The 24,090-nt window shown below is 41.1% G+C and overlaps 1 protein-coding gene across 3 annotated transcripts in view; it reads left to right on the forward strand.

Moving 5' to 3' along the window:
• bmpr2b (bone morphogenetic protein receptor, type II b (serine/threonine kinase)) overlaps positions 1 to 24,090 on the forward strand; it is a 307,325-nt gene that overhangs the window by 108,462 nt on the left and 174,773 nt on the right. For all 3 annotated transcript variants that reach the window (XM_072261205.1, XM_072261206.1, XM_072261207.1), the window contains one exon: positions 22,470 to 22,649. In XM_072261205.1, coding sequence (XP_072117306.1) covers positions 22,470 to 22,649 — 180 coding nt within the window. The remainder of the gene's footprint in view (positions 1 to 22,469; positions 22,650 to 24,090) is intronic.

Raw genomic sequence — 24,090 nt, forward strand, 5'->3', positions numbered from 1 at the left:
AACCACCTTGCACTCAGTGTCAGTAAAACCAAGGGATTGATTATGGACTTAAGGAAGAGGAAGTCGAGGGAGCACACACCAGTCCTCATTGAGGGGTCAGTAGTGGAAAGAATGAGCAGTTTCAAGTTCCTGGACATCAGCATCTCTGAAAATCTATCCTGCACTCAACATCTTGTTAAAGTAAATAAATAGATAGATGCTTTTGTGCCTTCTTTTCTATTTATCTATTTTTCTTTAGGAGTTTGAGCAGATTTGGTCTGTCAACAAAGACTCTAGCAAATATCTACAGATGTACCATGGAGAGTTCTAATTGGTTGTATTACCGTTTGTTTTGGGGGGGGACCACTGCACAGTATTGGAAAAAGCTGCAGAGGTTTGCAAACTCAGCCAGCTTTATCATGGGCATAGCCATCGAGGACATCTTCAAAACGCAGGATTCATCATTAAGGACTCTCATCGCCCAAGACGTGCTCTCTTGTTATTACTACCATCAGGGAGGAGGTAAAGGAGCCTGAAGACACACATTCAACATTTAAAGAATAGATTCTTCCCCTCCGCCATCAGATTTCTGAATGGATAATGACCCAATCCATGAACACTACCTTGCTATTTTTGCTCCTTTTTCCACTAGCTAATTAATTTCATTTATGCATATATATTTTTTATTGTAATATAGTATTTTTATGTAATGCATTGTTTTTCTGCCACAAAATGGCAAACTTCACAACGTATGTCAGTGTTATTAAATCTGATTCTGATTCTGATACACTGATATTGGTTTGTGGACCTTTTGGTTTGAACCATAATTTGCATGCATTATGAAAGAAACATAAGATGAAGTGACTTTCTGAGGATCAGTTGAATTTAAGGAAGATGCTGTTGTGTGAATTGGATTATATTCATTCTGCATGTAGATGGATACACAAAGTAAGTTAGTCCTGATGAAGGGTCTCGGCCTGAAACGTCGACTGCACCTCTTCCTAGAGATGCTGCCTGGCCTGCTGCGTTCACCAGCAACTTTGATGTGTGTTGCTTGAATTTCCAGCATCTGCAGAATTCCTGTTGAAAGTAATTTGGGAGCAGCTTTTTCGCCATTGGTGGAAGACGTTGAAGGTGACTTTAGGTATGACTTTACCTGGGGCTGATAGCAGAAGACCTCTGTATAACTACCGCAGTGAGATATGCTGCCTTTCTTAAAGATGGTCACAGTTATGGTGTCTCTGGATTCCCTGCCATTTTTCCTCTTCCATGCATTCCAAGCCTACACTGGTAATACATGGTAATGATTTTTAAGCAACTCACAAAACTAATAGATATGCATCTTCTGAGCTGTTAGCAATGCAATATGCAGCCTGTAATTTTCCTTAAGAAATGCGCTTGAACCATCTAAATGCACTAGTGATTTTATGATCTCCTGAAGGACTCAGTGAACTTGACTCTCAGGAATACAGGTACGGCACCTTGAAGCATACGTATAGCGCAGGAGAAGCTGTGGACTTCATAATTGACTGAAGCGTCAGGGAACCTGACTGCCGCTACTGAGCATACAATTGGCCAATATACAGAGACTGGAGAGCATGATAGAAGACCTAAGGAATTGCTGTATTGGATGGAAAGTAAGAACTGCTGCATTGTCCATTTCATTGAGACATGGCTCACCCTGACACCCTGACACCCTGGATTTAGTGCTGCAGCCTGAGAGGTTCTCAATCTACTGGATGTACTGAATGGTGGCATCAGAAAAGGAAAGAGGTGACAGTGCCAGCTTTGTGATAAGCTCAACATTGTGCTTGGTCTTATCTTACACTTGTTTTCTTGACCTGGAATAAAGTGCTGACTGTTCTATTTACCAAGAGTAGTTCTCCACTGTGATCCTGACCGCAATTTACATACCGCCAAAGGCAGATGTCAAGCAAGCACTCAACATATTGAGTGCCAAGATTAACAAACAAGAAACAGCCTTCCCTGACACCCTTAACATCTTTGCTGGAGACATCAATCATGCTGGGAGAAATGTCTGCCTGACTATCATCAGTTCATCACTTGCAACAGAGGATCCAACACACTTGTCCACTCCTCCGCTCCATCTGTAAAAAGTGGAATTTCCTGGTGGCCAACCATTTTAATTGCTAGTCTCGTTCCCGTTCCAACATGTGAGTCTATGGCCTCTCCTTCTGCCATGATGAGACCACTTTCAGGTTGGAAAAGCAACACCTTTCTCTAGGTAGCCTCCAATCTTATCACTTGAACATCAATTTCTCCAACTTCTGATAGTTTTTTTTTTATCCCCTGCCTTTCCTCTTCAATTCCCCACTCTGGCCTCTTACCTCTTCACCTGCTTATCACCTCCCCCTGGTGCCCCTCCTCCTTCCATTTCCTTCTTCTCCAGTCCTTTGCCTTTTCCATCAATCACCTCTCAGCTTATTACTTCAAACCCTTTGTCCTCCTTCCCCTTCCTTTCCCATCCTGATGAAGGGTTTCAGCCTGAAATGTTGACCTACTGAATTCCTCTGGCATTTTGTGTGTGTGGCTTTGGATTTCCAGCATCTGTAGAATCTCCTATGTCAGATAAAACTAGGCTGTTCAGTTGCTCTGCTGTATTGATTATGCTCCTGAGCTGTCCAACTGTGCTTTAACCATCTCCCCAACCTCTTATCATATGCAATTACTTTGTAATGTTTGGGTCCTGGAACTGAAGCCTCAAAACTAATGTATGCTAAGCACAGAAAATGCACTAAATAGACTGAATATTTAGAAACTAAATTCCTGCCTTTAGGCTGTCTGTCAGAGCCTTGTCCAATAATAATGCAGGCCTGTGTTGAGTATATTGATTTCTCCATCTGAAAATTTAAAGCGTTCAGGTAAGACTTCCAATTGAAGGACAAATTGAGAAATAAGTCCTGTGGTGTAAAACATCTATGTGGAAAACATCATGTGTGGTCCCAGTACCCAAGAAGGTCCAACCGAAAGTCTTGAATGACTACCCTCCAGTGGCCCTGACCTCACAAATTATGAAGACTCTAGAGACACTGGGCCTGGCTGACCTCCAACCCCTGGTCAGTTCAGCCCTCAATCCCCTGCAGTTTGCCTACCAGGAGCACATTGGAGACAACTATGCTGTTATCTACCTGCTGAACAGTGTATTCCCATTTGGAAATGCAGGGCAGCACTGTAAGGAGCATGTTTTTTGTTTTTTGATTTCTCAATGCCTTCAATACTATACAGCCCTCATTGCTGTGGGAAAAGCTCTGTTTAATGCAGGTTGGCTCTTCCATCGTATCTTGGATAATCCTGGACTACCTGACTGGCAGATCACAGTTCGTGTGGCTTCAGAGAAGTGTGTCAGACATGGCTATAAGCAGCACTGGGGCCCCATAGGGGTCTGTATTGGCTCCCTTTCTGTTTACCCTGTATACCTTTAACTTTAGATACAACACTGAGTCATGTCATCTGCAGAAATTCTCTGAAGATTCAGCAATAGTTGGGTGTATAAAGGGAGGACGGGAAGATGAATGCAGGGCTCTGGTGGAGGACTTTGTCAAATGGGGCAAGCTGAATCATCTGCAGCTCAATATTAGTAAGACAAAGGAGATGGTGATGGGCTTAGGAAGACTAAGCCTGCACTGCTGCCTGTTACTATTGATTATGAGAAGGTGGATGTGGTGAGGATCTACAAGTACCTGGGGGTGCACTTGGATGACACACTTGAGTGGAGCACCAACACAGAGTCTGTGTACAAGAAGGAACAGAGCTGTCTCTACCTCCTGAGGAGACTGAGGTCCTATGGAGTATGCAGGCCTCTCCTTTACATGTATACTAGTCTGTTGTCACCAATACAATCTTCTATGTGGTGGTGTGCTGGGGCAGTGGTATCAACACGGGTGATGCCAACAGGCTCAATAAGCTGATTAGAAAAGCTGGCTCTGTTATAGAAGTCAAACTGGACACACTGGAGGCTGTGATAGAACAAAGGACACTATAGAAAATCCTGGCGACTCTGGACAATGTTTCTCACCCTCTGCATGCTACCTTGGCTGAACAGAGGAGCACTTTTAATAATTGACTAAGACAACTGTGCTGCTCCAAAGAGAACTATATGAGGTCATTCTTACCCTCGGCTATTAGGCTTTATAATGAGTCAACCTATACAGGTGTCCCCCGCTTTTCGAACGTTCGTTTTACGAAACCTTGCTGTTACGAAAGACCTACATTAGTTACCTGTTTTCGCTAACAGAAGGTGTTTTCACTGTTACGAGAAAAGGCAGTGTGTGCCTCAAGCAGCCAAGCTCCTCCCCCGGAACTGCATTCTAGCTGGCATTGCTTAAACATGTGCCTATGAGCATCTGTGCTTTATGTAGATTTATTTTGAACATCCGTCAGCAAGATGAGTTCTAAGGTATCGCAAAAGCCTAAAAGAGCTCGTAAGCGTAAAACTAGACATAATTAAGTGTTTCAATTGTGGTGAATGAAGTAAGGACAAAGTGAGTTTGGCTTGTGGAAGTTGGCGAAGATCATGTTGAAGAGGTTTTGGCATCCCATGACCAAGAACTGATAGGTGAAGAGCTGATGAAGTTGGAAGAGGAAAGGATAACAATCGAAACCGAATGCAGTAGTGAACGGACGGAAAGTGAAGTCGTCCAGGAACTGAATGTGAAGCAACTGCATGAGATTTTCGCTGCAATGATTGCAGAACAGTTCGACTTTAATTTTGAAAGGGTACGTAGGCTTAGGGCAAGATGGTTTGAGTGCTTACAAAGAACTGTATGATAAAAAAATGCACGAGGCTAAGCAGTCAAGCATACTGTCGTTTTTCAAGTCTTCCACATCAGCCACAGCAGACGACAAACCTCGACCTTCGACATCGAGGCAGGCAGACATAGAAGAAGATGACCTGCCTGCCCTGATGGAAACAAACGACGATGAGATGACACCCCAGTGTCCCACCACCCCAACCCCTGGGCCGCAGACCAATACATTGCCGTGGAGAATGCAGCAGTAGCCAGGGCGCACCCAACACATCTTTAAGAAAAAAGCTGAAATAAACAAGCTAATTAATTAGGTGCCGCTCGGCACATAAATGTCGGTCCAGATCCAAGGCAATTGCCGATTGCGTCGCCTCTAATCTGGGTTGACATTTGTGTGCCGGGCGGCACCTAATTAATTAGCTTGTTTATTTCAGCTTTTTTCTAAAGATGTGCTGGGTGCATCCCAGCCACCGCTGCACCCCTGCATTCTTCACAGATCGGTATCGATTGGTGGCCTGGCGGTTGGGGACCACTGTAACACCCCAACCTCCGACGACTCAGCCTAACACACCATCATCAGTGCGCTTAGCGTTGTCTTCCTGATTCTGGTAAGCGATACTACACTGTACATACATTATTTCTACTTTATATAGGCTGTGTATTTTTCTGTGTTATTTGGTATGATTTGGCAGCTTCATAGATTAAAGGTTACTGGAGGGAGTGTTTCTGCCGAGAGCACTTGCATGAGATTTTTGCTACGGAGAACAGTGCAGCAATGATTGTAGAAAAGTTTTTCTACTTTATATAGGCTGTGTATTTTATCATATCATTCTTGCTTTTACTTTTACGTTACTGTTATTTTAGGTTTTATGTGTTATTTGGCATGATTTGATAGGTTATTTTTTGGGTTTGCGAATGCTCACAAATTTTCCCCATATAAATAAATGGTAATTGCTTCTTCACTTTACAACGTTCTGGCTTACGAACCGTTTCATAGGAACGCTCTACCTTCAGATAGCAGGGGAAACCTGTAGTTGGGGAAGTGATGGCACTCTCCTGTTAAGACTGTTTGTGGTAACTTTTTTTAAAATTCTTTTACTTCTCTTTCGATAGTTATTTTTGTGCACTTGTAATGCTACTGTGACACTGTAATTCCCTTTGGGATCAATGAAGTATCTATCTATCTAGTCAACTGTAACTTATCTTGTGAAAAAGCTTTGTTGCTATTGTACTAATGCAAAGTGAAGTTGGGCATGTTAAACTTTCAGAATGGACTTTAAATTTATAATCCTTTATACATTAAGTGCTCAACCCTTGAACACTACCTCACTTTTTAATATATATTTTTTTGTATGATTTTTAAACTATTCAATATACGTATACTGTAATCGATTTATTTATTAATTATTATTATTTCTTCTATATTATGTATTGCATTGAACTGCTGCTGCTAAGTTAGGAAATTTTATGACAGATGCCCATAGTAATAAACCTGATCCTGATTCTGACATTATCTTAGTACACCAACTTGGGTCCCTTTGTACATCAGTGCTCCTAAGGTCCCATTTATTCTGTATGTCTTGCCAGAATTTTACCTCCAAAAGTACATTACCTCACTTTTATCTGAATTAAATTCCATCTGCTACCGCCATCTTTTCGATTGAATTACGTCCTGTTGTACCTTTAGAAAACCTTCTTTGCTGCTATCTACAACTTCACCAATTTTCATGTTGTTTGCAAACTTGACCTGCATGCTCATCCAGGTCATTTATATATAAAAGGTCCCATCACTGATTGCTGCAGTACCTCACTTGTTACAGGTTTTCAGTCAGAAAACCTCTATTACCATCTGCTTCCTATTACTCAGCCAATTTTGGATCTAATTTACCAAAAGTGTCTCCTTTGTGCCTTTATGTTGATGTTGGTTGTAGAGTTACAGAGCCTTATCTTACCATCTAGCATGAGTCTATTGCCCTCCAGGTCACTGCTACTCAAGAACAGCTCCAGGCATTTAAGCAAAAATATTTTTATTGGTGTCTGTCTCTACCATCTCTTGAGGTAGTGAGTTCCAGATGAAGAAGCTTTTCCTGATCTCTGCACATCAAATAGGCAGTACACACATTACTGGGCGGGCGGGGGGAGGTTGCGGTCATATTCGTAGAAAAAATTCTGCACTACAATTTTCTGTAACACAAAACTACATCATCTGCACAAGTCAAAATGCAAGTGTATTTGTTTACTTATTTATTTGTTTTTTGCACTTAAGTTCCATGAGATCTAATTTTATTGCCTACCTCAGGGTTTTGGGTGGTAATTTGTGAATTCTATAAGTATCAATTTCCATAATAGCAGGTCACCTGTACCAATTATTTTAAATCTGTATCCTCCAGTTTTGCTGCCTGGGTGATAAAATTCTTCCTGAAATTTCTTTTCAATCTCATATCTCTAACCTAAAACACATTCTATCTGTTTATAGATACTTCTGCTAAAAAAGGGAAAGGTTTCTCACAATCTACCCATAATATGCCTGTTACCACCTTGCAAACCATAGTAAGATCACCACTCAACCTCCTCCTCCGCGCCAAGGAAAACAAACTTAGCCAACAATTCTGGTGTTCCCTCCAAAATGCTTGATGACCAGAACTGCACACAGTATTCAGCTGTGGCTTAACTAATGTTTTTCATAGTTACACCATAGCCTCTTTGCCTGAACATTCAATGCCCCAGCCAATGAAAGCATATCCCATAAGCTTTTTTTTAGCCAAGTTAAGTACCAGTGATGCTGCCTTTGTGGACATATAGCTAGTGTTCCTGAGTACTTTCTTGGGGCTTGCCATTTAATCTGTAAAACCAAGCCTTACTTGTTTTTGCAAAATATATCAACTCCCATTTTTCAGGTTAAATTCATTCCTCTACCCATCAATGTCATTTTGTAGATAAAGACTTTCCATCTTCCAAAGCTACAATATTGTTTGTTTTCCAGTCATCTTTGAAGAGGAAATTTGTAAAGAGTACTGATCACCAGATTCACAATGTCATTCATATGCTTGCTGTCTTCAAATTTTTGACATTTTAGAGGTTGTGTTATAATAACGAGAAGTTTATTCAATTGTAATAATACCCAATGCCTTTTTGACCTTGCATCCCATTGTATTCTGCCCTTTCTGCTGAATCTTTAGCTCCGGGGTAGTTGCATCAAATAGCCAAGAATTCAAGATGAACTGTAACTCCTGCCAAGGATTGAGCAGCTGCTGTATATGTGTCTGTATCAGTGATAGTCTTTAAATGCAAGTAACTGCCATGAGTCATGAGTCAATTCCTTCGTCAAAAGTTCTAGTGTGTCTGATAATTTTGTGTTTTTCCACTGCAGGGAAACTCATACTTAAATTCCTTTCACTTTATCATTGGATTTATTTAAATCTCAATTACAGTGGCATGCAAAGGTTTGGGCACCTCGGTCAAAATTTCTGTTACTGTGAACAGCTAAGCGGGTAAAAGATGAACTGATTTCCAAAAGGCATAAAGTTAAAGATGACACATTTCTTTAATATTTTAAGCAAGAAAACTATTTTATTTCCATCTTTTTCAGTTTCAAAATAACAAAAAAGGAAAAGGGCCCGAGGCAAAAGTTTGGGCACCCTGCATGGCAGTATTTAGTAACACCCCCTTTGGCAAGAATCACAGCTTGTAAACGCTTTTTGTAGCCAGCTAAGAGTCTTTCAGTTCTTGTTTGGGGGATTTCTGCCCATTCTTCCTTGCAAAAGGCTTCTAGTTCTGTGAGATTCTTGGGCTGTCTTGCATGCACTGCTCTTTTGAGGTCTATCCACAGGTTTTCAATGATGTTTAGGTCAGGGGACTGTGAGGGCCATGGCAAAACCTTCAGCTTGCACCTCTTGAGGTAGTCCATTGTGGATTTTGAGGTGGGTTTAGGTTCATTATCCTGTTGTAGGAGCCATCCTCTTTTCATCTTCGGCTTTTTTACAGACGGTGTGATGTTTGCTTCCAGAATTTGCTGGTATTTAATTGAATTCATTCTTCCCTCTACCAGTAAATGTTCCCCATGCCACTGGCTGCAACACAAGTCCAAAGCATGACCGGTACACCCCCGTGCTTAACAGTTGGAGAGGTGTTCTTTTCATGAAATTCTGTACCCTTTTTTCTCCAAACATACCTTTGCTCATTGCGGCCAAGAAGTTCTATTCAGAAGGTTCAAAGGAACATCTAAACAAGCCTGATGCATTTTGGAAACAAGTCCTGTGGACTGATGAAGTTAAAATAGAACTTTTTGGCCGCTAAGCACTGCCATGCAGGGTATCCTAACTTTTGCTTCAGGCCCTTTTCCTTTTTTGTTATTTTGAAACTGTAAAAGATGGAAATAAAAATTTTCTTGCTTAAAATATTAAAGAAAAGCGTCATCTTTAACTTTATACCTTTCGGAAATCAGTTCATCTTTTACTCGCTTAGCTATTCACAGTAACAGAAATTTTGACCAGAGGTGCCCAAACTTTTGCATGCCACTGTATATTCTGCTAGTGAATGTTTGATATCAAAAGTAGAGGGAGGAAGGGAAGATAGTGGGGTATGAATAAAATGGAACAGAAAATGTTTCTGGAATGAACATTCAAGATGAAGAAATAATAACAAAGAAGTAACATTTATTATACCCCTCAGATATCCCATACGGATGTACACACAAGTATATTTGCTTACCTTGCAAGCTTTAGTGAGATGAGTGGCCAGTTAAACTATTTTAATGTGATGTTGGTTGAGACATTGTGTACACCAGGAAATTTCTGTACTTCACTGGTACTATGGACCTTTAACGTTTGCCTGTATATTGTAGAACATCATGAAACAACATGAATTTTTAAAGTGCTCTCAATTAATTAAATGTGCAAAAGCAGGTCACAGAAAGTGTAACAGGAGATATTAGATTGTTGAGAGAGACAAAAAAAACTTGAATGGTTTAAAGGACAGAGTGAAAGCAGAGAGGTTTAGGAAGAGAATGTTACAGCATCAAACCATGACAGCTGCATGGGGATTAATTTTTGGATATCTTGAAAGGATAAATTGGTTTATGTGCTTTGGTACAATAAAAAGCTGGTCTTGAATACTGTTCATACTGGTCCTTAAACCCATAAGACTTTGGTCCATTGACTCTGCTGCACATTCCATCATGACTGATTTATTATTCCTCTCAACCGTATTCTCCTGCCTTCTCCCCGTATTCTCCTGCCTTCTCCCCATAACCTTTGATGCCCTTACTAATCAAGAAGCTATCAACCTCCAGTTTAATTATACCCAAATGACTTGGCCTTCACAGCCACTTGTGACAATGAATTCCACAGATTCACCTTCCTCTGGTCAATTCATTACATTGAGATAGTACGAGGTGAAATAATAAGAGTACAGAATAAAGTGTCATAATTACAGAGAAAGTGCAGCGCAGGTAGACAATAAGGTCAGAGGTCATAACAAGGTAGACTGTGAGATCAAGGGCCCATCTTGTCATAACTGAACCGTTCAATTGTCTTATAGCAGTAGAATAGAAACTACTTGAACCTGGTAATACTTTCTTTCAGGCTTTTTTATCTTCTGTCTGATGGGAGGGGGTAGAAGATAGAATCTTGGGATGGATGATGCCTGATTATGCTGGCTGCTTTACTGAGGAAGCAAGAAGTGTAGAAAGAGTCCACGGAGGGGAGGCTAGTTTCTGTGCTGTGCTGAGATGTGTTCACAACTCTCTGCCATTTCTTGCATTCACAGGCTGAGCAATTTCCATACAAAGCCATATGCATCTGGATAGCATGCCCTCTATGATGATCGATCAAAGAGGACATGCAAAATTTCTTTAGCCTCATGCGGAAGAAGAGGCATTGGTGAGCTTTCTTTGCTGTGTCTCCACTGTTGTTGGACTAGGTTAGGCTCTTGGTGGTGTTAGCTTCTAAGAACTCTTGGTGGTGTTCCACTTCCTGAAACTCAATCCTCCCAACCTTGACAATTTTGATGTAAACAGGAGCATGCTCCTTCCTCAACTCCGACGTCATTATTTGAGATACGGCCCAATATGGTATTATAATCTACAAATTTTGGAAATTCAAAAAACATTTATTATTAAAGTATGTATAAGTTATACACTTGGGAATTTGGCTGCTTATAGGCAGTCATAAAGCAAGAAATTTGAATTACCCAGTTAAAAAAGTAAAAAAAAGAAAAACCACTGTGCAGAGAAAGAGAGAGGAATAAAACCACATTGTGCAAACAATAGAAGCAAGCCAACAGTATTTCAAATCAGACTGAGTCCCAGATCAGTTTCTGGAGCAGCTAGAGTAGGCCCAAGCCTCGGTCCCCAGTTTCATACCAGCGGGGCAGAAACGCACAGCAGTCTCATCAGTTAGCAGCCTCATCGCTGCGGAGAAAAAAATGAACATTTTACAGGAGAATTTATAGATGGAGTTAGAGCAGAATCTGACATGAGTGTACAGGGAGAAGAGTAGGGAGCTAAGGGCACAGCCTTGTAGGGCACTAATACTGAGAATCATTGTGGTGGAGTTATTGCTGCCTATCCTTCCTGATTGCGGTCATTAGTCAGGAAGTCATGGATCCAGTTGCCATGGAGGTATTGAGTTCTAGATTTGAGAGATTGGAAATGAATTTGCTTGGAATTATAGTATTGAAGCTGGACTTGTAGTCAATAAATAATAGTCGAACAAAGGTGCCCTTATTGTCCAGAGCTGCTTGTAGGGCCAGGGAGACAGCAGTAGGTGAATTGCAGTAGGTCGAAGCCATCTGGGAAGCTGGAGTTAATGCATACTGTAACGAGCCTCGTAAAACACTTCATGATGGTGAATGTTATCATTAGTATACATTACCTTGTTTTCTTTAGTAGAAGCTATTAGAGTTTTGAAAGGTTGAGGGTCTCCCTAACCACATGAGTTCTGGAGGTGTTGATGATGAGGGTCCTGCAGCCTTAAATGGTTCTATGAACAACTTTGGGGTTCTGGCTGCTGATCTGCAGGGTTGTTGCATAAGATTATAGTCAATTTGGAGGACCAGAGTAATGAGGCTCTCAAGATCGGTGGCCATCTCCCTAGTAGATAGCTTATCTTTCAAGCGCTCTGAGGGGCCATATTAGTAATGGGTGAGTAGCGCTTATACATTCTCGCTGTGCTTTGTCACAGAGGTCCTGAATTCCACTGTGTAATTTAGCACCGACCGTGAGCCTTGACATAGGCGAAGTATCTGATCTGCTGCCTCTCATCCATTTCCCAGATAGTCAAAAACCTGGTGCACCTCAGTGTTAAAATCTTCGTATTTATTGTCCCAGTTAGCAGCAGCCCAGGTCAGAGCTTGCCCAGTCCAGAAAGAAAGAACAAAGTTAATTTTATCTCTCTCCATAGTGTACAGAGATGACTGAAGCTCGAAGTGTAAGACACACTGGGACAGCAAGTTGCAGCGTTGGGTTGGGGAATCTGTTGAAGCGTTCAGACACCAGAATTTGGGGCTGTGCGGGAGGAGGCTGCCTGGCGCGGGGTTACTGTATTGAGATGGAGAGTTGGTTGGGAGTGGTCAGTGGTTTCCTGCTGCTGTGGGATTGTGTGCTTCTGTCAATGGGTAACTTCCTTTAGGTGAACATACTCTGCTGGGTCAATCACTGGTTCACTCATCCTTTCAGGAAATGTAAAGGATGCTTGGCCCAAACACAGCAGAGACAATTTAGCAGTAAATTATATTTTACTAATAAATTACAAAATAATAAGCCATGAGGGGCCATGAAACAAGAGGGAACAGATACTTTACATAACAATGTAACTGAAAGCTAGAAACAATGGGTTAAGGCTGGTTTGTTCAATTGAGTGAGCAAACTGAGTTTAAATGGGTTGCAGGTGATGGGTTGAAAACCACTAATAAGTAACTTCTGTTAGCTGGGTGGAGATGGGAGGTGCCTGCCTGTGCAGGCTTGGTAGTTTCAGTTGTAGTTCATTTGGATGGCACTTTCAGGTTGATGGACTTGGGCACTAGATGTGGACTGACTCTCCAATGTAGTATTAGAAGCTCACATCCAAGATGAAAAGCAAATTTAAAAGATATAAAAGAAGTGAAATTTATATGATTTATCTGGAAGGTATCACCCGAAAGAGCGTGGTATTGGGTGCACCTCATTGGATACATTAAAGGTTCCATTAATGGAACTCTGGGCAATTTTCCCTGGTGTCAGTCTCTTAGTCAGTATCACAATATAAAAATAAATATCTGGTCAGTACTTCTTGGTGTCTGTGGAAGTTTGCTAAGTGCAAGTTGGCTGCCATGTTTTATAAATTACAACTTTAACTACACTTTCAAAGCACTTCACTGGCTGTGCTTTGGGTTGTTTTGGTGACTTGCAAGGCACAATATAAATACATCCTTTTCAAATGATACTGTCATGAAACTGAATGGTTGAATAAGCCAGAGAAGTTCCATGACCTTCTCTTTTACCTTCCATTTGATTTGAATGGTCTCTTGCTTCTCAGATGTAAAGTTAGTCAAATAGTCTCTATGCTTACAAGAAAAGCTTAGAGATGATGCAAAATTGCTGGCTTCTGTAATTCTGCAGTTGAGCAATTTTATCTAGAATATTTTTGATGAATAAAACAAATTAAAGCAGGAATAGTTTTGTTTAAAGAACAAAGAAATCCAATTGGTATCTCACAAATTGAACTCATATTAACTACCTCAAGCTTTCAGCGATGTAAAAAGTTATCTGGTTCCTATTTGTTCATTAAATCTCCTTTCCCACCAACCCATTATTCCACTCCCTCTTTCTTTCCTTTCCAGTTGTATTATTCCTTGTTCCCATTGCTAACATGTTGATTCGAACTTCTGGGCTTCAGAAGGGTTCATTCTACACAGCTATGAAATTCTGAGCCTCTTGATTTAGATATGCACCAGACAGAGATAATTTATAAATGAACCTTGTAGATGTTAGCTACTCTAGGTCCATAATACCTGCTAGAATTCTGTAGGGAAAATGTGAAGTTTGTTGAGGATGCATTTGGCAGAATAGATAGGAAGAAAGCAATGGATATAGTGAACGAGTTTTTTAAATTCTTTGATAAAGTCCATACAAAAAGATAATGCACAAAATTAGTAATAACTTATCTATAAGGCACTTTTCATACAAACAATGAAGTTCAAAGTACTTTACAATGCGATACAATGAAAACACAGAAATAAAGAATAAAATGATGTCAGATAAAAAACAAGGTTAAGTAAATAGGTTTTGATTAAAGGGCATGATATTAGGGATAGGGTGATGACAAATATTGAAATTCGTTGATAGAAACGTAAGAGTCATTTTTGGCTTTTCAGACAGTAACAAGTTGGATAACACAGGGATCCGTGTTTGATCAGTGATTTGGATGTTTAGATGAACATGTATTACAATTGCAATAATACTTTGATGTGTACTGACACTAAAGTGGGTGGTGATTTGAATTTTGATGAAATGCAAAGAGGCTTAAGAAGCCCATCTGCAAGTCTGAAGGAATAGACAAAAGCATGGTAAATGCAGGAGGTAGAACAGAAAGGCATGTGTTAATTAAATGGTCTTATATCAGAAAGTGGTGGAGTAAAAAGACTTGGCTGTTTTTAGTACACTAGCTACAGATCAATAAGCAGTTAAGATAAATAGTATTGGAGAACAGAAGCAAGTTGTAGTTGTACCGGACCTAGGTGGAGTGCTGTGTGTATCCAAACAAAGAATGTAGCTGCTATAGGTGGAGTGCAATGCCACTTCACCAGATTTCTTTCTGAAATAGGAGGACTATACATGAGGAGAGATCAGAATGAGTAGATTTGTATTCACTGGAGTTTGGAAGAATGAAAGGACTTTTATCTGTTAAGAAGGCAGTGTGCTCGGCTGCAGTGGAAATTGTTTATCCTTTACACTTTTTTCACAATGGCAACGCACAGCTGTATATTAAGAACACCAAGTACTGCAAGTCTACCTCAGGGAGTTGTTTGATAGCGGTGTAGCTGGACTTGTTGCACAAAGTGAGGCAGTGCACAGTCCAGTGGTGATTGTCTTAGACATTTTTGTTGTGATTGCAAGACCCTGTTAGACATCAGTAATGTAGAATACTGTGAGTCCAATTCATTGGGTCATTAGCAAGACTGATGGTGGAAGAGCTGCGTTGTCTTGGTTGTTGTACAGACAAGACTCTCATGTCTCGGGATCACCTGTTGTGCTGGTCGGGAAAGAATATGCTGGAGCTGGCTGTGTGCCGCTCGATTCTGTACGGGGTGGGATCTGGCCCCTCCCATCGGTACTGTTTTTCAGTGTTTGCGCAGTGAAAGATAAGCTGGATTGCTTTAGGCTACGTCCACACTAGACCAGATAATTTTGAAAATGTCGGTTCCACGTAAAAACGATAGCCGTCCACACCAGGTGTTTTTGAAAATACCTCTGTCCACATTAAAACGGATATTTGGGCGATTCTCCTCCTAATGGCATGCGCAGGACACACAGAAAACAAGTGAAGAGGAAGCGGTATACTTGGTGTGCGTTTGTCCAGTTACAGACTAGAAAAACTTAAAAGGAAATTCCCAAACAAGACTTGGTGCGCGTTTGTCCAGTTACATTTCCTACAGCCATAGCCTCTTCACCAGTGAAAGGGGCGACAGCTACAACTAAATGCAATAAGGCTTGTTACTGGGCAAAAGTGAAATTCGCTGTTACCTCATTTGTTTGCCTTTACTTTTGCCATGTGTAGCCCCCCTGGCCACCCTCAGGGTCGCTCGGCTCCGCCAAACTGGATCATTCGTTTGTGTGGATGCTGTGTGAGGTACCCCACCCCGCCCAAATAACAGACAATACACCAGATGCAATTAAATGATTTACAGTTTATAGATATTACTGGAACTATATAATTAAAAGAGAATAAAATATAAAAGGAAAATAAAAGGCGCCACACTTATCAAAGTTCAATCTCTTTGTGCACAACAACCGTTGGAGCTCAAGGACCTTCTTCTTCACCCTGCGACCCCTCGGACCACCTCGACCGGCCGCCTGGGACCAACAACGGTCCGTCTCCACATGAGTCCGTCTCCGTCTCCCCGCCGAACGTCCCGCTGGGGGTCCGACCCCGTTAGCGGACTCACAGCACCTCGTCCATCCTCTGTCTCTGTCTCCCGCCTTCTGCCCCAAAACCCCGCGCATACAGTATCTTCAAATACATCAAAACCATAACAACTATCCCAATTGGTTAATAGCATCCTCTTATCACCCTCTAAACCAAAATAAGCTGCTAGCGCAAACCTTCTCAGCGTTTAACACAACAAAACCGCATTCCCCAGATTAACATAACAAAGACACCATTTTAATTAGCCTCCGCAGTAACATAAAAGTCGAAACCCCTTTACACATGTCTTTGTGTATTATTTTGCTGTATTTAACATGTGCAATAAAACGAGTTACTGGGCAAAAGTGACAATTGCATCTATCAAATGTTTGCACAAGCAATACATTAATAAAGCACCTTGTTAAATGTATAAAACATGTCTGCATCAGTGTTATCTTGTATTTCCATACAATGTTACATTAGGATGTTACACATCTATTGTCAGATATTGTTGTTGTGGTGTCGGATGTTGCGTTCAAGAAAACAGTGAAATGCCGCGCTGCTGCCACCATTTATTCTGACACGTCATGACAGCGTTTTTAAAATTAGCCGGTTACCCCATACACACCACAATGGCCAACTGGCGTTTTCAGATTTAAACACTCTGCAGAGTGTTTTAGAAAAGCTCTGTTTTCAGGGGAGGAAAGTGCCGTTTTAGTGTGGATGGAGGATCAAAACGAAGAGAAAAAGCTTCAGTTACGGATTTATCTGGTCTAGTGTGGACGTAGCCTTAGTTTGTGGCTGCACTTGTGCAAGATAAGAACTGCTCTGGGCTGTTCTTGCAGAAATGTGGCTCCAGGACAACTTCCATGCACCATCAATCCACAGGCCATGACACTCAGGGACTTGGGCTACATTCTTTTTTAAATACTTTTCTGTAATTGTATGTTTTCTGCTATTATATTTGTATGCGCTATATGTGCTATGCAGGACTATTGGCACCTTGGCCCCAAAAGAATGCTGTTTCATTTAGCTGTATTCATGCGTATGGGTGAATGGTAATTAACCATGAACTTGAATATGATTGAATCTTATCAAATTTTGAACGGGGATGGAGGTGGCTAGTTTCACAGCTTCATCTTACCGAGCAAGAGATTTTGAATAGTGATTAAGAGAAATCATCTAAGGAGATTTCTAGATGTGCAATGTATCAAGGAGTTTGGGAAAAGGCAGGAATCTGCTGTATAAATAGCAGACATCCCACCCTGCAAAAACTCATTTCAGGGAGGTAACACCCCCGTCCCCCGCAACTCCATATCCCCCCCCCCCCCCCCCACAGTCAACCTCCAACGGTGTATGTAATACTTTGTTTAATGATTGTGTCTAATCTGTAAACCAAGTTGGGTATATGCAGAAAATGTGACATTAAAATATGTACTTATTATATCATCATGTTTATTCTTTACAACTTTAAGCAAGTCTCCGGGGAGTTTGGCCTCATCAAGTAGGACATCAATAGCGTAGCTCCTTAGCAGCCAGCCAGCTAGTTTTAATAACATTAGCTATGCTAATGAACGAATGACACCTGTTAAACTCACCTCAACATATCTTTTAAATTTTAACCCACCATGGGCAATAGAAAAGTCACTGTTGCAAACAGTGCAGCGAGCAACACTGTCATTATTTTTGAGGTCGACTGTAAAGCCCGCCCACAGAGAAAACTGATAGGTCTACTTAGCAGGGGTCCGCAATCGTTTTTGCACCGCAGACCGGTTTAATATTGACAATATTCTTGCGAACCGGCTGACCGGGGGTGTGGGTGTTAATCGCATCCGGAATATGGTTGATAAGTCAATCACATCATAACATTTTAAGTAACGTTTGGATATTAAACACACAGCGCATATTTTCCCCATATGAACATATAAAATCATTGCAAGTCACCAATATCGCTGAATCAGTGGGAACCCTGGGCTCGTTTTCCTGCAACAAGACGGTCCCATTGAGGGGTGGTGGGAGACAGCGATACTCGAACGGGGTTCCTTATGTCCAGTCTATTCCGCAATTTAGTTTTCGTTGCATTCATTGCAGAAAACTCCGCTTCACAGAGATATGTTGGAAATGGAAGCAACATTTTCAGTGCTTTCGTGGCTACCTCAGGATATTCAGCCTTGACTTTGATCCAGAATGCTGGCAGAGATGTTATGTCAAACATACTTTTCAGCCCTCTGTCATTTGCAAGCTCGAGGAGTGGATCTTTTTCCCACGCTGACACGGATGATTCACTAGGGACATTCACAAATGGGTCACGAACCCATTCCTTTGCACGTCTTGGGTCACTGATGACCTTGCGTGCGTTCAAATTCAACAGTGCGTGACAGGGAATGAGGAAAGGTGCAGCTGACTCATATCATTTCATATCGCCAAATCATATCATTTCCTCGTGGCCTGGTGGTTGGGAACCACTCTTAGCACAAAGAGAGACCAATCAGGATGCTCGCTCTCCTTCTCAAAAAATTCTCTTTCTGGGATATTGTATGTAATTTCCGGGCGTCAAGGAGCCACTATCGATATGCTGGAGACTCCCGGAACTTCCGGGAGAGGTGGGATGTCTGAAATAGATGATCAACGTGGCTGTTTTAAATGGTGGAGGAGGCTTAAAGGACTGTATGGCATACTCCTCAGACTGTGTTGGTCATTGATGCAAATGATGCATTTCACTGTATGTTTCATTGCACATGTGACAGGTATATCCTTCACCTAATAAAGTGGTCACTGAGTGTATGTTCATGGTCTTCTGCTACTGTAGCCTGTCCACATCAAAGTATGAAATGTGCACTCAGGGTTGCTCTTTTGCACACCACTGTTGTAAAAGTGTAGTTATTTGAGTTATTGTTGCCTTTCTGTCAGCTTGAACGAGTTTGGCCATTCTCTTCTGTCTCTCACTAATAAGGCGTTTTCGCTTAAGGAGCTGCCGCTCACTGGATGTTTTTTGTTTCTTGCACCATTCTCTGTAAGTTCTAGATACTGTTGTACATGAACATCCCAGGAGATTAGCAGTTTCTGAGGCACTCAAATTACCCTACCTGGCACCAACAATCATTCCATTGTCAAAGTCAGTTAGATCACCTTTCTTCTCCATTCTGATGTTTGGTCTCAACAACTACTGAATTTCTTGTCTATGTCTGCATGCTTTTATGCATTGAGTTGCGCCACATGATTGGCTGATCAGATATTTGTATTACGAGCGGGTGTACAGGAGTACCTCTATGGTCAGTAGCATTTTAGAGTCCGTTATTAAGGATAAATTCTAGTTCAGGATTCCCTTCAGTTTAACTTGCATGTTGAGTTGGTAGTAACAAAGACAAATGCAATGTTAGTGTTCATTTTGAGAGGACAAGGATGTACTACTGAGGTTTGGTAAGGCATTGACCAGGCTGCATTTGGAATATTGTGAGCAATTATCTAAGGAAAGATGTGTTTTCCCCTTTTACAATACAATGTCATTCTTAGTCAATTGATAGAATTATTGTAGTCTTACATTAAGATGGTGTTCAAGTCTCATTCTAGAATTAAGGCTTCCTGCTGTTTAGGATGCTAATCTAGTGCAGTATGGAGCATAATGCTGTGCTTCAAAAATGGATTTCTGGAGATAAGTTAAATTGAGACATGTTAGTGATTCAGGTGGATGTAAGAGATTTCAGTACCTCTTATGAGTAGGGGATTCTTATTGAATTAATGCAACTGAAAATAATTTATACTTCTATTTTGTTGAATATTGTTGAGGAAAATGGCTAACATACTCTTTAAAAACACAAAGTTGTGGTGGTAGGGGATTTTAATTTTCCATATATTGATTGGGACTCCAATACTGTTAGGGGTCTAGATGGTTTAGAGTTTGTAAAATGTGTTCAGGAAAGTTTTCTAAATCAATATATAGAGGGACCAACTAGAGGGGATGCAATATTGGATCTCCTGTTAGGAAGCGAGTTAGGACAAGTGACGGAAGTCTGTGTAGGGGAGCACTTTGGTTCCAGTGATCATAACACCATTAGTTTCAACTTGATCATGGACAAGGATAGATCTGGTCCCAGGGTTGAGGTTCTGAACTGGAAGAAGGCCAAATTTGAAGAAATGAGAAAGGATCTAAAAAGCGTGGATTGGGACAGGTTGTTCTCTGGCAAAGATGTGATCGGTAGGTGGGAAGCCTTCAAAGGAGAAATTTTGAGAGTGCAGAGTTTGTATGTTCCTGTCAGGATTAAAGGCAAAGTAAATAGGAATAAAGAACCTTGGTTCTCAAGGGATATTGCAACTCTGATAAAGAAGAAGAGGGAGTTGTATGACATGTATAGGAAACAGGGAGTAAATAAGGTGCTTGAGGAGTATAAGAAGTGCAAGAAAATACTTAAGAAAGAAATCAGGAGGGCTAAAAGAAGACATGAGATTGCCTTGGCAGTCAAAGTGAAGGATAATCCAAAGAGCTTTTACAGGTATATTAAGAGCAAAAGGATTGTAAGGGATAAAATTGGTCCTCTTGAAGATCAGAGTGGTCGGCTATGTGCGGAACCAAAGGAAATGGGGGAGGTCTTAAATAGGTTTTTTGCGTTTGTATTTACTAAGGAAGCTGACATGAAGTCTATGGAATTAAGGGAAACAAGTAGTGAGATCATGGAAACTGTACGGATTGAAAAGGAGGAGGTGCTTGCTTTCTTGAGGAAAATTAAAGTGGATAAATCCTCGGGACCTGACAGAGTGTTCCCTCGGACCTTGAAGGAGACTAGTGTTGAAATTGCAGGGGCCCTGGCAGAAATATTTAAAATGTCGCTGTCTACAGGTGAGGTGCCAGAGGATTGGAGAGTGGCTCATGTTGTTCCGTTGTTTAAAAAAGGATCAAAAAGTAATCCGGGAAATTATAGGCCGGTAAGTTTAACGTCGGTAGTAGGTAAGTTATCGGAGGGAGTACTAAGAGACAGAATCTACAAGCATTTGGATAGACAGGGACTTATTAGGGAGAGTCAACATGGCTTTGTGCGTGGTAGGTCATGTTTGACCAATCTATTGGAGTTTTTCGAGGAGGTTACCAGGAAAGTGGATGAAGGGAAGGCAGTGGATATTGTCTACATGGACTTCAGTAAGGCCTTTGACAAGGTCCCGCATGGGAGGTTAGTTAGGAAAATTCAGTCGCTAGGTATACATGGAGAGGTGGTAAATTGGATTAGACATTGGCTCAATGGAAAAAGCCAAAGCGTGGTAGTAGAGAATTGCTTCTCCGAGTGGAGGCCTGTGACTAGTGATGTGCCACAGGGATCAGTGCTGGGTCCATTGTTATTTGTCATCTATATCAATGATCTGGATGATAATGTGGTAAATTGGATCAGCAAATTTGCTGATGATACAAAAATTGGAGGTGTAGTAGACAGTGAGGAAGGTTTTCAGAGCCTGCAGAGGGACTTGGACCAGCTGGAAAAATGGGCTGAAAATTGGCGGGTGGAGTTTAATATAGACAAGTGTGAGGCATTGCACGTTGGAAGGACAAACCAAGGTAGAACATACAGGGTAAATGGTAAGGCACTGAGGAGTGCAGTAGAACAGAGGGATCTGGGAATACAGATACAAAATTCCCTAAAAGTGGCATCACAGGTAGATAGGGTCGTAAAGAGCGCTTTTGGTACATTGGCCTTTATTAACCAAAGTATTGAGTATAAGAGCTGGAATGTTATGCTGAGGTTGTATAAGGCATTGGTGAGGCCGAATCTGGAGTATTGTGTTCAGTTTTGGTCACCAAATTACAGGAAGGATATAAATAAGGTTGAAAGAGTGCAGAGAAGGTTTACAAGGATGTTGCCGGGACTTGAGAAACTCAGTTACAGAGAAAGGTTGAATAGGTTAGGACTTTATTCCCTGGAGCGTAGAAGAATGAGGGGAGATTTGATAGAGGTATATAAAATTATGATGGGTATAGTTAGAGCGAATGCAAGCAGGCTTTCTCCACTGAGGCGAGGGGAAAAAAAAACCAGAGGACATGGGTTAAGGGTGAGGGGGGAAAAGTTTAAAGGGAACATTAGCGGGGGGCTTCTTCACACAGAGAGTGGTGGGAGTATGGAATGAGCTGCCAGACGAGGTGGTAAATGCGGATTCTTTTTTAACATTTAAGAATAAATTGGACAGATACATGGATGGGAGGTGTATGGAGGGATATGGTCCGTGTGCAGGTCAGTGGGACTAGGCAGAAAATGGTTCGGCACAGCCAAGAAGGGCCAAAAGGCCTGTTTCTGTGCTGTAGTTTTTCTATGGTTCCTACATCAATTGCACCTCCAATTTAGGTGTTCCATGGCAGGGTTTCTTTCAATTAAAACATAGGTGAATGTGTTAAGATCAGAAAACAAAAGTATTGTGTGGAAAATTGGTCATTTACATACTGAAATAATGGAAATGCTGGAAAATGGGAAGGAAAGCAGAAGAAATCACATTGAAACTAGTTCTCTAAATTACCTTCCAAGTATGATGTATAGATTATACTGTGAAGATTTGTGTGTTTCATTACTTGGAATTCAGTATTTCAGATAACTTCATGAAATTTTTAACTGTCCTAAGTTAATTTTTGTCTCAATCCTTATTTCAGCTGCCCAGAATAATGAGAGGCGCTGTGCCTTCAAAGACTCGTTTACACATTCTGAAGAACATGGTATCAGTGAAGAACGCATCAACCAAGAAAATGGCACCATTGTGTGTGCGAAGGGCAGTCAGTGCTATGGATTGTGGGAAAAGATGAGTGATGGAGGAGTTCGTATAAAGAAGCAAGGTAAGCAGCTCTCTGGGATCTGGATATCTGGTTCTTTTCAGAAAACAATATTTGTTTTGTAAAAGTTTTATATAGACTGACATAAGGTTATGTCTGTTTCTTCTGGTTACTGTCTTAGTATTGCCAATTAAAGAATGTAATTCTTTCTCAATTCACAATGCATCAAAGCCTTGACTCTTGGTCAGTGTTAAACATGTGTTCTTAACACTCCTGGACTTGGCTGCAGCCTTCTGAAATTTGCTCTTCCTCTTCTAAGCAGTGTTGGTAGCACGTTTGGGGGCAGCTCAGGCAAAATGATAATTGATTTATTATTTTTGCACCTTCTGAGATACAGTGAAAAGTGCTGTTCTCATGCCATCCAAACAGATCATTCTATATATAAGTACACCAAGGTAATACAAGAGAAGGAAAACACTAACTAAATGCATAATATATTGTTACAGTTCTGGAGAAAAGACAGTTGAGGTGCATGGGCCATGATGAGGTGGACTGAAAGATCATAATTTCATCTTTATGCTAAATTGTTCATTCAAAAGTCTTATAACAGCAAGGTAGAAGCAATCCTTGAGCTTGGTGGTACATGTTCTCAAGCTTTTGTTTCTTCTGCTCAGTGGGAGGAGGGAAGAAGAGAGAATGATTGGGGTGGGAGGAATCTTTTGCTTTGTTGGCTACTTTTCCAAGGCAACAGAAAATGTGGACAGAGTTAGTGGTAGGGAGGCTGGGTTTCGTGATAGACTGGGCTGTATTTACACCTCTGCAATTTCTTGTGGTCTTGGGCAGAATAAGGTGCGATGCAGATAGATAGAATTGGTATCTGTTTCTGTGTAAGGTGTTAAAACTCCATGATTTTCGTTTCCCCACTCTTCAGTTTCCTTCCAGATACCAGTTAAAAGGTCTCCACTGTATGCTTTACAGTTAAGTCTTCTATCTGGTCACATCAGCAACTTTGCTGCAGAGAGCTATGGTTGATATGTATGTCAAACATATTGAAGATTCAAGGGTTCAAAGGTTAATTTATTATTGAAGTATATATCATTTATTATCAAACTCTGAAATTCTTGTTCTCTGGGTAGCGATGAAACCAAGAAAGAAAAGAAAGACAGCACAATCAGCGACCCCTAAATACCTTTCCCTGCACAGAAAAGCAAACAAAAATGTAACAGGCACATCAACCACCAAATCCCTCCTCCTGCACTAAAAAAATGAACAAAATGGAAGAGATACATCGACCCCCAAATCCCCCACCCCACAAAAAAATTGAAAAAGATTAGGCAAAAAGCACAGAATACAAAGAAATTATAAGACTGAGAAAAGTCTATAGTCCAAGCCCATGTCCAAAAAACCTGGGCAACATTCTCCAAGCACAGTGGCAAGCTCTCCCCTCTACGCTAGTATAGCAGAGCAATCATCAGCAATTAAACGACAGGCAACCGGTGCTCAC

This window comes from Mobula birostris, chromosome 6 (assembly GCF_030028105.1).
Source record: "Mobula birostris isolate sMobBir1 chromosome 6, sMobBir1.hap1, whole genome shotgun sequence".
NCBI classification, from domain to species: Eukaryota; Metazoa; Chordata; class Chondrichthyes; order Myliobatiformes; family Myliobatidae; genus Mobula; species Mobula birostris.